General features: G+C 37.1%; 1 protein-coding gene across 3 annotated transcripts in view; it reads left to right on the forward strand.

The window, feature by feature from the left end:
- Nucleotides 1-1,615: 1,615 nt before the first annotated feature.
- The window catches only part of LOC132161967 (WW domain-containing protein), a 31,254-nt gene continuing 19,667 nt past the window's right edge, over nt 1,616-13,202 (forward strand). For all 3 annotated transcript variants that reach the window (XR_009438191.2, XM_059572195.2, XM_059572196.2), the window contains exons 1-7: nt 1,616-1,766; nt 2,783-3,435; nt 3,520-3,554; nt 3,660-3,738; nt 3,868-3,946; nt 8,008-8,177; nt 9,152-9,208. Coding sequence is in view for 2 of the 3 variants with exons in the window: in XM_059572195.2 (XP_059428178.2) it covers nt 2,905-3,435; nt 3,520-3,554; nt 3,660-3,738; nt 3,868-3,946; nt 8,008-8,177; nt 9,152-9,208 (951 nt within the window). In the remaining variant the exon portion in view is untranslated. The remainder of the gene's footprint in view (nt 1,767-2,782; nt 3,436-3,519; nt 3,555-3,659; nt 3,739-3,867; nt 3,947-8,007; nt 8,178-9,151; nt 9,209-13,202) is intronic.

Genomic DNA, 13,202 nt, shown 5'->3' on the forward strand with positions numbered 1-13,202 from the left:
ATTTGACTCAAGAGACTATATTATTTTTTTGGCATATCCTAAGGACCTTTGAGTTCACTTTTATACGACATTTAACGATTTGTAATTTAAACCAACTACAAGGTCTGATTTTGCATTTTTTTTAATTTTTTTTTTTTTATATACCAAACAAGCTAATTTAGGCCAATTACAATGATTAATTTTTTTTATTTATCCCAAAAAAGACCTTTTTTATTTTTTTTTTGGTATTCATTCAACACTTGGATTTTTTTTTTTTTTTAAAGGTTAAATAATCTTTTGTTCACTATAATTAACAACTTTATTTTTTTGTCTCCTTGGTTTCATTTTTATCACAGGTGGTATTATGATAATGATAAAAAATAGAGATGGTACCTTCGTCAAAATAACATCCAAAATTCGACGAAAAGCCACATCAATACCCTTAAAAATCGACATGTGTCAATATACTAATATTTTTAAAAAATTAAAATTAAAATTATTAAAAAATGATAAAAAAGGGGAAAGGGGTGGCTCGAGCTACCCCCATTTTGCAAATTGGGGGGTGGCCGAAACCACCTCCAAAAGTTAATTCTAAATTTGTCGTTCTCAATTGGCCTTTTGGGGTGGTCGAAACAACCTGAGGCCAAACGGGGGTGGTGGAGCCACCCCAATAGCCTTGGGGGTGGTTTCCGCCACCCCCAATTTGCAAAATGAAGGTAGCTCGAGCCACCCCTTTCCCCTTTTTTATAATTTTATAATAATTTTAATTTTTTTTTAAAAAAAATTAGTATATAGACACATGTCGATTTTTTTAAGGGTGTTGATGTGGCTTTTCGTTGAATTTTGGATGAAATTTAGACGGATGTACTATCTCCTTTTTTGTCATTATCGAGGTACCACCTGTGATAAAAAATGAAACCAAATAGACAAAAAAATAAAGTTGTTAATCACCCCCGTTTGGCCTAGGGTGGCCGAACCACCCCCAAGGTGATTCGGCCACCCCCAAACTAGCAAGGGGTGGCCACCCCTTAGGACAAAATAGGGGTGACTAGACATGTTGTCCAAATGGGTGGCTCGAGCCAACCCTTTTACATTTTTTTTTTAAAATTTTTAATAATTTTAATTTTAACTTTAAAATTTTTTATTTTTTATTTTTAATTAGTATATGGACACATGTCAAATTTTTAAAAGTGCTATGTGAATTTCTGTCAAATTTTAGACTGAATTTAGACGAAAGTATCATCTGTAATATAAAATAAAACAGAAGGTCTCCAATAGGTAGTTCAATTGGCTGGGACCACGCATAATGAAGGGAATGTCACTATGCGGACATGTCAGAAAAAAAAAAAAAAACCGAACTACAAAAAATAAAATTGTTAAACTATGTGGGCAAAAAAGTATTTAACCATTTAAAAAAAAAATAGTTTAGTTTAGTTTTTTATATTATTAATTTTTTATTTTAGTTTTTAAGAAAATAAGAGTATTATAAAAATATAATAAAAAGAGTAGTATTTTTGGCGCACTTTCATAATTTTTAATGGAGCTTTTTTTAAAACAGCGAGGGTTTTTTTTTATATTTTTCCTTTTTATTTTTTCCTTCTGAACGATTAACCCACTTCATTCACTAATCTTTTCTTTTTTGGAAAGCACTTCATTCACTAATCGTAAACTCGAACCTCTCCTCCCAAACACCGATTTCATAAGACCTTTTCTTTTTTAAAAGCAACGCCAAGAGTTCCCCAACCGGCTGAGAAAATTCATTGGAATTCATTTAACAGTGGCTTCAGGTTTGTTAATTTTCTTTTTCTTGCTTTGAAATCTTTTTTAGATGCCTGAATATTTATCCCATATGTGAATATTATTGGAATAAACACTGATAAAAGCTAACGATTTTCAAGTATCTGGAAGTCGGGACCTATTGGAATAAGTTTGCTATGGGTTGTAATTTGATCGATTGAAGATATGGTTTTTTTTTTTTTGGTGTGATTTTGATGAAAGCGTTAGGATTTCACTGCCTGAATTTTGAATTATTGGGCTGAATTTCTGAGCAATGAAAAGTATCTTTGAGTGGCTGACTTAAAATGTTATTTTGTGCTAGTTTCTGCATATATTGCCGAATTTTAGGTTAATAGGATTTAGGCAGTGATTTATAACCAGATTGTGCTGAGTAATGGTAGAAGTCACTCTTGTGTAAGTTTTGTGTCCCTCCAAGAATGATGTGGCTCTTAGAATCACCATTAAACTTATGATTGATCACTACTGGATTTTGATCAATGGTGATTTTAAGAGCGACCTCATTTTTAGAGGAACATAAGAGTGACACAGGAGAGACTTCTAAAATTACTCGATTATGCTGAATGGTTGTAACTCTGCCTGTTCAAAAACCATTTGCCCTATTTTATTTGACAAAATGCTGAAACTATATGAGAAGGGTAGTGAGAATAGAGAGAATAGGAGAGCCAAAAGCCAAAAATTAAAAATATTTATTTTTTGTAAAATTATGAAGATCTGCCAGTTATATTTGCTTATTTCCTATTTTACTTGATCACTGAGACTGGTTGAATATAGTATTTTTGCTTATGTGTTTTCTTCCTTTAGATTCTGCAGAATGCCTGAATGTTAGGATGCTTCAAAATTCCAAAAGATGGAAAAGTTTAAATGTTCAAATGCTGAAGTTTTTATTGTAATTTCATGATTGAGATTCTGGAACTTATTTTCAAATCTATTAACTAGTTATGGTTTCAGTCACAAAATACTTTTACATAAGGATATGCATTCTCATGTTGGTAAAATTGTGATGCAGGAGAAGAAGAGTGGGGACTTTTAAGCGTAACTTATTCTCTCTGGAATTTTTCTCCCATTTAACCTTTCTTATGGTTATGGTTGGTTTTATAAGAAACATTCTTTCCAAATAAGTAAAAAAATATGGATAATTCCCACGATCTGCCACTTCCTCCTGGCGTCCATTCTTTGCCAAACTATTCATGTAGCCCGGCTTCTTCAGTGCCATCATTCCCGTGCCCTCCCCAACATTGTGCTAACACTGTGACACCTCAGTATCAATCTAGCTACTCAGGAAATTGCTTCTTTCCCCTTCCTTCTTCTAATTCAACCTTCACTCCTACTCAAGTCTCACATTCGCTTGGTAGTCCATCAACTCAGTATAATTTTTCTCCAAATGCTCCTCATTCATCAGGCCAAATCCCCAAAAACTCTCAGAGTGGCTATGCTTCTCAATCAGGTTTAGTCCAACAAGGTGCCGATTTCATTGAGCAGCAACCACAAGACCAAAACAAAGTAGGTGAGAAAATTACCCAGTATAAGGATAATATAGTAACTCAAGAAACGGGCCATGTCAATGGAAATGATAATGCATCTACCAGCTACTCCAGATCACATGTTGAAAATTCCAGCGACTTTGAAACTGCTGCTCAGGATGCAGTGTTGCGTGAACAGGTATTATGACTTCTGATATATAGGGTCTGCTTACATAATTCATTTCCTTATATATGATAAGTTTGTCTTTATTTGGATTAACAGGAAATTGCCACACAAACTATCATTCAAAATCAAAGGTTTGTGCTAATTTGGCCAGACAAAATGTTCTCTATTCTTGAATACATAAATACTAGATTCAGAAAACATATAAACATTAGATAATGGGTGATTTGTAATTTCAGAGAGGCAAGAGGCGCTGGTGGACCTTCTAAGGATGGTAAAGACATTTTCTCAGAACGTCGTGACCCCAATGCTCTAAAGGTGTGAATTTACATGTTTGTGGGGGTACTCTAATTTTCTGTTGTTTTAAGTAACAAATACATGCATAGATCGCTTGTTATTCTCAAAAGCTTATCAGCTTGTATGCTATATTTATATATATGATTGCAGGAACATCTACTGAAGATGACGTCGCAACATCGTGCTGAAATGGCTTTAAAGCGGGGGAAGCCTAGCCTTCTTGAAGAAGGTTGGTTCCTTCTTTCTCATATATGTATACTGTTATATCTTTTAAATCTTTCACTTTAGAGGCTAATTATCTTAATGATAGTATGTCCTTGGTAACTTTTATAAGATGATTCTCTATAATAACACTAGAGGAGTGTATACAGAGGGCCCTGCCATTTTCTTTGCTAAGAATAGATACTTGTTGATGTTTGCTGCATTCTTGTTTGAGGTATCCTCCTTAATAACAGGATAGGCAAAGAAGGCAAAACAACAAAATTTTTATGGGAATAGACAGGTCAAAGGTCCTACAAGAAGAAGATTTGGCAGGGACGGGGTCCTGAGGTTATAAAATAAGTCACTCTAGATGTAGCTTTCCTCTTGGCAAGGAAAGAACATTCAGAAATAATTGCTGCTATATGATATGATTGAATACTATTTTGGTTCCATTATCTAATTTAAATGATCTCCTTTCAATATTTTCTTTTGGGATCAATCTGGCTTCGTTGGCACAAGTGCCAAATTCTCACTTCTGTCACTGATCCCCATTCAGGCGAAACTAAAGTAGGTGGGAAATATGCAAAGAATGGTGTCTCTAAAGATGCCTCTAATTTGAAGTTGGGTTGAATTTTAAGAAAATTGCTACTATCAAAATGTGATATGAAAAGAAATCTGCAATGGTAGTATCTAAAACAATGGCATATTGGCATGGACAAAGTTAATAGGCTTCAAGTATCCTGTTCTTATTGCGAATGAATGCCTTGATAGTAGAATAAGATATGGGGAGTCGGGGGTACTTTGCAAGCTAGACTTAGAGAAAGCTTATGATCATGTTATTCGGGATTTATTGATGTACATATTGAGGAGGTGTGGTTTTGGGGGTAAGTGGTGCTCTTGGATAGCTCATTGTATTTCTACAGTGTGGTTTTCGGTTTTGGTGAACGACAGTCCCATCGGCTTTTTTAGTAGCTCCTGCAGCTTGAGACAAGAGGACCCTCTGTTCCCTTTGTTGTTCGTCATTGTGATGGTGTTGTTCGATAGGATGATTTCTGCTACATTAAATGGGGGACTGTTATCTTGCTTTTTGGTGGGAACATGGATTGATATCTCCATCTTTTGTTTGCGGATTACATTTATTTTCAGTAGGGTGCCAGATCATTGACGGCATTTGTGGTGTTTGCTTTTATGTTTTGAAGCTGTATCCGGCTTGAAGGTTAATTTGGTTCTTTTCCTCCTATCTCATAGACTTCCCTTCCTATTTCCTTTGTCTTTGTCCCTGTAGAGGTGGTGCGTTGAGGCGCGTCACACTAGGTTATAGCTTTGGCACGTCGAGTGAGCTCTGGGATGTAGCTTTCAGTCAGCTCTTTCTTCCAAGAGAGTAAGGTGGATGGCCGGAGATGCCTTTTAAGTCGCTTTGGTGTGGAGGCTAAAAAGTTTGATCTTTCGGTGAGGGAAGGGGCTTTGGTCCTTCGGTTGGAGGAAGGGCCTATCTCATGTTGCGTTTTTGGGTTCGCTGTGTCCTGGGTATTTGCTTTCTTTGGTGTAGGAGCTGGTGTGACTTTTGGGGTCTAAGGACTTCATCAAGATCTTTAGGGAGGGTTTGTGAGTGACTATCGCTGAGAGAGATTCAAATAGCTTTGGCCGGTTTTTGGCGAGGGCATGGTGTACATGGGGAGTGGTTGGAGAAGTCTTATTTTGGTCCCTAAGGGGCGTGAAGGGTGGGGTTGGAGTCGCTTTGGCGCTGAATTGATCAAGGTAAAGGCTTTTTACGGTTCCACGGTGGGCTCTTATGTCAAGATGTTGGGTCCACCGATTGGTGTCTCCTCTTTGATGGGGAAGAAAGATGGGTCGAGGCTGGGTGTGGACGCATCTCACCTTGGTGGGGAACGGTCCTTCGGGGTTGGTGTTGCTTCGTCGTATGTGGAGGTGGTTAGCTCGGCGGTACCTTCTTCGGACAAGAAGCTTCCTCTCGCAAACGAGATTTTGCGTCAGAGGGCAGACTTTACTCTTCCTATGCTAGATCCTGATTTAGTCTCGATGGAGGTGCAATTGGCAGTGAACTGCTACGATTTGGAAAAGTAAACTCTTGATCCGTTGGGTAAGTACCAATGAGTTGCAGAGGGTGAGACGACAATGAACTTTGTTGGTAATCTGCTAGGCGAAGAAACTGATGGAGATGTAGACTTTGGGGCGAATTTTCAGCATGGAAAGGAGATGATGCTATCTCTCCGTGGGGCATGGAAAAGTCAGCTTGTGAGGCGGAAGGCAGAGATTGACCGAGCTTCAGGGGATCTTCTGGAAGGTTTGAAGGGCTTTTGGTTTGGGCTTTCTCAAAAGCCCAAGCTTGTTGGGCGTCATAAGGGTGGGTGGCGTTGGGCCTCCAAGTGCAAACCCAAGATCCAACCTATGTCCCAGCCCAAGTCTCCTGAGATTGGGGCTGCCTCGCTGAAGGCAGTTTTGGTCCCAGCAGCTTTGCCGGAGGTGGCCTTGCTTCCCGTGAACGTATTTGAAGAGGTTCGGCAAGATTTGTCGACTAGCTTAGTTGTGTTTCCTCCTAGGCCAAAGACTGTTATGCTTGCAACCCAGATTTTGTCGAAGGTTGTTCTAGTCCCGGGAGCGTCCGAGTATTGTTGTATGGAAGATGATGCCTTCATACCTTTTGTGGTGTTTATGGAGGAAAATGAATGATAGAATTTTTGAGGACCGTGAGAGGACCTTGGAGGAGCTTAAGTCGTTATAGAAATATTATACTTTGTATTTTTGGACAATAGCTTTTGTTTATCCCTTGGTGATTACTTACCATGATTTACTTGATCTTTTTTTTTTCTTTCTAGTTAGGTGTTTTCTCATGTATTCTTCTTGTGTACCTAGGGACGCTTTACGCTTTTAATGATATCTTAATTACTTATAAAAAATTGTTTCTAATATCAAAGGAGATGATGATTCCAGAAAAGTCAAAGTAGCTATATCTGCAAAAAGATTAATTTAAGAATAAAAGTTAGTGATAAATTGCCACAAGTGCTGGTGTTGAAAGTTTTAGCTGGACTTGTTGATTTTCTCTTGCTGCATCTGCTCTTGTAATATTCTTCATCAGATTGAACGTGAAAAAAACAAATAGAAGCAACAAAAGTTGTTGGAACCTGAGATATTCTACTTGCCGCTTTGTATATATGTTGCTGAAATAAGATTCGTGTAGAAGAACTAGCTATTGACACTTGCACAATCACAGAGGATAAAATGCAGAAGTTTTAACTTGGTGTTGGTTTGCTTGTCATAAAGAAGATAGATTAGAGCTCTGATCAAGAATTTGACCAGAAAAAAATCCATATATGCAACTTATTTTGTAAAAACGCCCCTGAAATTTTCTTAGGAAACCCCTTTTGTGATATTCTCGTTAGTTATTCTACAACACATTCTGCTTGTTACAGGTAAAACTAATTGTAGTGTTGGAGCAATCAGCATTTATGAAACACTTGAAGTTGGAATAAAAATTTTTGGTCTTGCTATCCTTTTACCAGAACAAACACGGCTTAGTATTAAGTACCAAGATATTAATCTAACATGACTTGTGGATTTTTTTTTTTTTACGATAAAATAGTTTACAGGAGTTGGATATGAAGAGATATATGTATGTATGTGTATACATATACGTGTGTGTGTGTGTACAAATTGGCATATTGAAATAAATATCTTTTTTTTTTTTTTTTTCTGGATTAGTAATTGAAATAAATCTCATGAATTAATATGCTGGCATAATATTTTATAGATGTGCATACTCTCCAGGTTATTGTTGGCCACTAGTGAAGCTCTTGGGATCCTAATGAATATCTGTTTTTGTTAAAAACCATGTTGCATACACAAAAAATCCACTGTCAGCTCAAATGGACTCTTTTTGGAATCACCTCAAAATCATAAGTTGGTTTCAATTTTCTATGCATCACTCTACAAAGTGAAATGCCAGATTTGACATATTTGCAATAATAGACATCATTGGTTTTTTTTTTTTTTTTTTTTTTTTTTTTGCGCTTATCTGATTTTGAATCCGTAAATGTTTTTAGGAGTTTCTCATTGGTTCTTTGATGTCAGGTAACATGGAAATTGGAAATGGTTATGGTGTACCAGGTGGAGGTGCTTATTATGGTGCTCCGAACCCTAATATTGATGCCCCCTCTGAGTCGAAAGAATTGCCTGAGTACCTTAAGCAGAAGTTGAAAGCAAGGGGTATTCTTAAAGATGATACAGAAAAAGGCTTTCCTGTAAGTACCTATCATGGTAGTTATCTATCTAGTGGGGGGAGAGTGAAAATTCCTTATCTTTGTAATGATGTGGACCGATTTTGCACTTTCAGTTCGTATTATGATTTGCACTTTTCAACTTTTAAAATTTGAGGGGTTTTGTGCTTTACCTCCTTGAACTTTCACCCAAGTGTCAATGTGTCCCTATCACTTTTGGAGTCAATTTCTCCAAATTATCCATTCTGTCAAAATCAGGTGTTAAAGTTAATCATGATATTTCATAACTGCAACATAAGCATGTGATCCGACTTCTCATATGTCATTGGCATTCAAGGCCTTGTCTGAGATTTTATTTAACAGTAGCAATGATAATAACCATTATGACAGTGGAGGCACAAGCAATTGTAAAGGGGAAGAGAATGGGGAGGAATTGGAGGTCCTCAAAAACCCAAAATTTTCCTCAGTAACCAAATGGATCCTTCTTACAATCAGAATTAATCTCTCTAGACTTTGTTTCTTTCTTTGTCTAAACATTCTCTTTTGGAAGATGTCCAACTGTACCAATTTCTCTCGTCAAACTTAAAAATATTAAATAATAGGGTAAGAATTCTATTGATTGACATTTGTTTTTGGATAACTTTGTGGTCTATTTCATGGTAATCTGACTTCAATTCACGGCTTTGATTGATGCCATACTCAACCATTGATAAAAACTGTACCATTAATTTTGGTTTTGGGTTTCTCATATCAATTCATCATTGGCACTTCAATTCCGTTAATAATGTATTGACAGAAATCAATAACATCAATTTTGGCCTATAAGCTTAAGCTTTTAGGATAAGTGGTAGTTAACAAACCCAATTATAAGTTATGGGGTAAATTGACATCTTGATGAAAGTTCAAGTTAAAACTTGATTTCTTCACAATTTTTCCCTTTCAAACCTATCTACTTTAGTTCGTAACAGTTTACCTGTACCTGTAATTTGCATTTTCAGATGTTGGAGACTACTACAACTCAACTTGTGGATAATGGAAAGTTACCTCCTGGATGGGTATGTATCAAATGGCAAATATAGGTCCTCTCTATTTTGCCTTCTTCTTCTTCTTCTGCTTCTTCTTCTTCTTCTCTCTCTGTTTTTTTGGTTTCCCGGGGGGTGGGTGGGGGGGGGGGGGGGGGGGGGGTTCTATGTTAAAATGGAGAGCACTACATAAAATTTTTTCATGGGCCCATTGGGAATAAGGCTACATATTTAGAAAAAGCAGAATTGAGTCTCTAACTCATTGATTGTCCTTTGGATCTGGAACCTGTTTCGGAACCCGGATTAGTTATGGGCTCAGATCATGTCTCTGGTCAAGTTTTGGACCCCGATCCGCCTCTTGTGTTGAATATGGAGTCTCCAAAGGCCAAGGGGACTGACCAGGTGCTTTCTTCTTCTTTTGCCTCGGTTCTTCCTCCTTCTATGCCTTCCTCGTGGCCGGTTTTTGTGAAACCGGATAAATCTGCTGTAAACGGAGGGAGGCTCTGGTCTCTGATGCCAAAGCAGATTCTGAAATACTACCGGAGAGCTAGGGAAGTAAGAGGCAAACTGGTGATAGATTCCTTAATTCTGGAGGCAGTGGAGGCTCTCAGTGACCCTCCGGTGCAGTTTCAATCCTTTGTTGGGTTTGTTAATCAGTTACCTTTGGAGGCTGCTAAGAGCATAGGGTATTCGAAGGTTGAATTGGTGTCTTCTCTTGGGGCTGTTCCTGCTTCGAAGCCTAGTCTTTTACGGCAGGGTTTTCTTAATCCAAGTTCGAAGCCTAGCTCGTCTAAGGTGCCGCTTTATTTGCCGAAACCCCAAAACTGCCTGGTAGGATACGGTGAGTTTGGGGAGATTGTTGTGCGGGATAAGGGTGGCGAGCTATGGGGTGGTGGAGAAGGTGATCTTCCTGTCCCTCTGGATGTATACCTTCCATCTAAGGAGATGGATGAGTGGGATTATTTTCCTGACCCTCTCGATTGGGATTATGATGAAGAGGAGGATCCGGCCTTGGCGCTGTTGGATGCCATTGAAGAGGATTTTCATAAGGAAGTAAAAATCGCATGGGCAAAGTATAAAGGCACTAGGGAGCTGCTCAACTTGAAGAGCTCAGTTAACTATGGCGATGATTTTACTTCTAATCGGCGAGGGAAAGGCAAGGCGCAAGGGCGGCAACGCTGAGCCTCCTTTTGGGTATTAGGTTGGAGGGCTATTGTCTTAGGGTTTATGGTGTCGTGAGGGATTTTTGTTGGGCTTTCTTTCTCTGTTGGGTCTCGGGTAGGAGGGTTTTCTTTTTTCTTTAGTTTTTCTGCCTTTCTTTTATCTTCTCTTCTCTCTCTTTTCTTATCCTATTAAGACTGCGTTCTCTTGTATACTTTCTGTGTACTAGGGTTGTGTCCCTCTGCGCTTTTGATATATGGACATTACTTATAAAAAAAAGATTTGTGTTTGTGTATAGAAATTAATTAGTGAGGAACTTATGGGGAAAATGCATTTTGGAGGAAGATATATTTCAAGAGCAGCCAATTCCCTACATGTGTGAATTGGCACGCTTGATGAGTTTGTGTGTGGATTGGCATGCTTGATAAGTTTGTGTCTCCATTCGTCCCATTTTGTTAGTTTTTCTCTGTAATTTCAACTTTTTAAAGGGACACCAATTGACTGTTAAACAAAACATTATGACTTTCCAGAAACAACCATTCCTTTAGATGTTTTCTTTAATTCTAGTTTAAAAAGTAATGATGGTGTAGGAAATTCATAATTGTGTGTATGTGATATCCTAGAAGGGAAAAGGACTAACAAAATGGGATTGACAGAATATACTATAAACATAACTATAGAATCTAGAGAATTCATTGAGCTGATAATATTGTCCTGTAATTTGCATCCAATTTTAAAGTAATCATCAACTGAACTTTTTATCCTTAGATTTACTATTTAATCTTTATTCCAAGCAAATATATATTAGGGATATACACAAAATATAAACTTATATAAGTGTGGTTTAGCATTCTAGGACATGGGGATTTGATTAGTTATCATGATTTTCTTGTTTTTTATGCTCCTACTAGGTGGCTTCTCTTGTATGCTTCTTGTGTACATGGCGGCGCCTTACGCTTTTAATAATATTTCAAATAATTGAAAAATATATTTGAGCAAGAAAACCTCTAAAAAGGGTTACAAAAAGTTACATCAAAGGCTAATTGGAAAATGGAGGTAGCATGTTGTCTTATTTAATGTACTCTGCAAAGACAAATATCATCTAATTCTAAAAATTTGCAGGCTACATATAAAAAGGAATTCTCTTCATAATGTAATGGATATAGGTTGAATTATTGTAGTTGTGAGTCTTGATATAGATGTGTATTTGTGTATATAAGTGGGTTTATGGGTATGTATATATGTGTGTGTGTAATGAATGTATATACATATTAAAAGATAAATATTTATATTTGAGATTGGATTATTTAAGATTAAGTGAATTTAGCTAATTACTAAAATAATAAATCTAAACAATAATTAGTAGGAATTTACAAAAAAATTAAACAATCATGACATTTACTTTATATATAGAACGAATAAGTTAATTGAGTAGCTTATGAATAAGATCGCGCTCGTTCAAAAAATAAATGAACATAGCTTGAACAGATTATCTAGCTCGGTGATAAGCTAGAGCTGTGTTTGAAAAAAATTAAACAAATGGAACTTGAACATTCAATACTCGGCTCGGCTCGATTGCAGCCCTATCAAGCATGCTTTGATTAAATTAGTATGTGTTAGATGGGCTTATCTCTGTGCTACTAATAGAGGTAGTTTGTTTCATGGAATCTTGGTAGGATTTCTCTCACATTCTGGGAATCTCTGGGTTTGTTTGGCAAAATTCTTAAAAACTCTTTTTGCTTCTCTCATGCTTATAACTCTTCTCAAATATTAGTTAACCAAACGGATTTTCAAATGTGGCCCCTACCACTAACACACTTTTCAAAACAAAGCACAACTCTTTTAAAAAAGCTAGACACTTTTCACAAAATTCTTCTAAAATAGTAAAACACGAAATACTTGTCTAAAAATAATTACCATGAACGTCCAGTGGCCCCACAATGGCCGCCAGGAACGTCCGGCTGCCCCGTGGTGGTCACAAGAATGTATGGTGGCCCTGTGGTAGCAGCTAGGAACGTCCAGCGGCCCCATGGTGGTAGCCATGAACTTTCGGCGGCCTCATGGTGGCTGCTATGAACTTCTGGCAGCCCCATGGTTGCTGCCAGGATATTTCAAATCCTCTTCCATATGCTTGCATGTTTAGCTGTTAGTTGTCTGTGAGTGGGATGTTTTGATCAATCTACGCTATTTTTCTGTTTTGGAACAGACTGAAGTCCATTGGAATGTGGAAAGGATACGATCATGAAATTTGACAAATCCTGGGAAAGTTAGAGCATTTTAGGAAAATGATTATTTGAAAATACAATAGGCAAACATGTAAAAAGAAAGATAATCTCATCCTTGTTAGAGCACTAGTAGTAGTTTCCTTAAATTTTGATAACCAAGCTACTTTTTGTTTCTCTATTCAAATAAACTCTACAATAGCTTTTTTTATTCTTTCCATATATTATTTAAATATTCTTTCAAATAAATGCCAGGGGAAAGAGAGAGAAAAGAGAAACCATTGAAATATTTTTTTCAAATAATTGATAGGGGAAAGAGAGATTTTATTTTTATTAATGTAAGGGAAGCAAAAGTGCTACCCTAGATCTAGGGTAGCACTTTTGGTTCCCTTGGGTTCTTCTTGGTTTAGGTAACACCAAGTCTGTTGTAGTGGGGGTTTTAGGAGTTTTTCTTACATTTAGGGAAAAGAATGAGGTTTAGGGAGTCTATTGCTAGTGCTCTTATTTGGCAGTTTCTCATGACTTGTTGACAAATAAAAGCAAATTGGGTATATTGCATTTCTTTTAGAAGATTTAATATAGAAATGGAAGATACTTTGGAATTAGAAGTACTTGTGCATACTCTGAGAACAAGAGTGAAGAAC

This window comes from Corylus avellana, chromosome 10 (genome assembly GCF_965113065.1).
Source record: "Corylus avellana chromosome 10, dhCorAvel1.hap1.2, whole genome shotgun sequence".
NCBI classification, from domain to species: Eukaryota; Viridiplantae; Streptophyta; class Magnoliopsida; order Fagales; family Betulaceae; genus Corylus; species Corylus avellana.